Source organism: Rhagoletis pomonella, unplaced genomic scaffold, assembly GCF_013731165.1.
Source record: "Rhagoletis pomonella isolate Grant_MI unplaced genomic scaffold, Rhpom_1.0 Rhpom_scaffold_21775, whole genome shotgun sequence".
Classification (NCBI taxonomy): domain Eukaryota; kingdom Metazoa; phylum Arthropoda; class Insecta; order Diptera; family Tephritidae; genus Rhagoletis; species Rhagoletis pomonella.
Genome location: NW_023480284.1, coordinates 1 through 2203, shown reverse-complemented (window position 1 = coordinate 2203; position 2203 = coordinate 1). Strand labels below are relative to the sequence as shown.

At 46.9% G+C, this 2203-nt stretch overlaps 1 protein-coding gene across 1 annotated transcript; it reads right to left on the bottom strand.

Moving 5' to 3' along the window:
- Window positions 1–503: 503 nt before the first annotated feature.
- Window positions 504–2115, bottom strand: LOC118732530 (the record flags this gene model as incomplete). The annotated part of the gene is made up of 2 exons (XM_036461661.1): window positions 504–1131; window positions 1186–2115. Coding segments are annotated over 2 exons (1558 nt in total), but the record flags the coding sequence as incomplete, so codon positions are not given.
- Between the last annotated feature and the right edge of the window lie 88 nt (window positions 2116–2203).

Sequence of the window (2203 nt, the reverse complement as noted above, 5' to 3'; positions counted from 1 at the left end):
TGTTTAGGTAGTACTCAAACACATTGTCCAATTAGCTTGGTTTTGACACAAGTTAATTTCTTACAATACTCAACCCCCTCCCCTTTAAAATGAGCTACATAATAAAATAAGTATGGTCACTCATGTGTTTGACGCACCCGGTTCGACACAAACTGCTTAAGAGTAGTGGGCGGCTTGCGTAGCCAACACAACACAATCCGAGAATCAGACCAGAGGTAACAAGGAGTATCTGTTAATCTCAAGGCAATACGTACGTTTTCGAGGGTAACAGCGAGCAGAAGTGCGGCACAAAGCTCCAGACGCGGGATCGTTTCTCCTTTAAAGGAGGCCACCTTGGTACGAGCCGTAAGCAGTGATACGGCTGAATGACCTTCCGCATCTGTGGCTTTAATATATATTACAGCTGCATACGCGACCGTACTGGCATCGCAAATTCCTAGCAGGATAGTAGCTCTTCCTTCAGCCATACCTAACCATCGCGGAATCCGGATTTTGTTTATTACGTCGAGCTCGCTGTAAAAAGCTACCCAGATGGTTTGAAGTTCATCTGGAAGTGGTTCGTCCCACGACAAGCCAGCAGCCCACAACCTTTGTATGAATATTTTTCCAGTAACAACTAGTGCCAGTATGCCGGTAGGGTCGAATAGTTTTGCGACGTCACTTAGTACCCGTCGCTTCGTTAGAAAGCCTATGTTCTCTTTCAGATCTACCTTGAAAAATAGCTCATCACCTGCTGCATCCCATCGAAGCCCAAGTACAGTTGCTGTTGGTGATTCGATGGTCATCTCTACGTTAGAAGAACGGTTGCCAATCAAGCGTGCTAATATTTCACCACTACTGGAGTTCCATTTACGTAAACGGAAGTGGCCTTCAGACAATAGCGAAGTCACGTTGGCTGCAAGTTCAGTTGCATTTTCTTCGGTATCACAGCTGGTAGGAAAATCGTCGACATAAAAAGACGACAAGATCGCATCGCGTGCCGCTATCGATTTATTGACTATCAGCGACCACCTTGTAGTTGTCGTATGCGCATTGGTTGATTGCGCGGACCGCGTTGTAGGGACTGCAGCCGTACCATAAGTCACCGTTGTAAGGCGGTATATAGTGATGTCGTCGGTTGGGGACTCCCTCCTAATATTGTGATGAAAATCTCTATGCTAGGGTTTAACAAGTACCTGTCGAAACATCTTCTCAACATCGGCAGACAATGCGATGCGAAAGCGGCGAAAGCGATATATTATGTTAAGTAGCGGCTCTTGTATTGTGGTTCCTACCAACTGAACTTCGTTCAGGGAGACGCCGGTTGTAGTTCTCGCTGAGGCATTGAACACAACGCGAAACTTCCACATAACTGCATGATGCGGTATATAAAAGCCCGCTTCATTAACGTTCAATTGGTTTGCGCGCTCCATATGGCCCAGGTCTGCATATTCGCGCATAAAAACAATGTATTTCTCCCGGAGTTCACTATTTGCTGCCAGTCGCCGCTCAAGAAGGTAAACCTGTAGTAATGCATGAGTATAAGAGTCTCCCAAAGTCGGCGCATCAGGACGAAATGGAATGCACGCAACGTAGCGTCCGTCAGGTGTACGAGAGTGGGTGTTACAAAAAATTCGTTCGCATTCGTCATCCCCATCATATTCTAGGGAGGGCACTTCCTCAAACTTCCAAAAACTTCGGAGTAGTTCCTCCAAGAGTACGTCCTCGTCGCATAGCTGCATACTTAATGCGAGAGTTGGCAACGTTGAAGGTTGTGCTGCAGAAATCGGGCCAAATATGACCCACCCAAAAGCAGTGCGTTGAGCGTGCGGCTCACAAGGACCGCCAAATTTAAATTCAGTTTCGACAACTTGACATAGGTCAGCACCAACTAGCACGTCGATATTACCGGGAATGCCGAATTGTGCATCCGCTAATTGAATGCTGGACAAGTGCTGCCACTGTGTCATGTCAATGTACGTTGCGGGGATGACTGTTGTAATTGACGGAATGACAAGCGCAGTTATCTTCAGCGTAAAACTAGTATGGGCAGATTCTAATGTGAGCGAGACGCTACCACGAGCGCGAGCGGAAGAATGGGCACAAATTCCTTGGACAGGAATATCGCATTTACGTCTACGAAGAGATAAAGAATTAGCTAATTTATCTGTAACAACACTTACCTGCAAACCCGGGTCACAGAGCACGCGCGCCATGCGTCGAG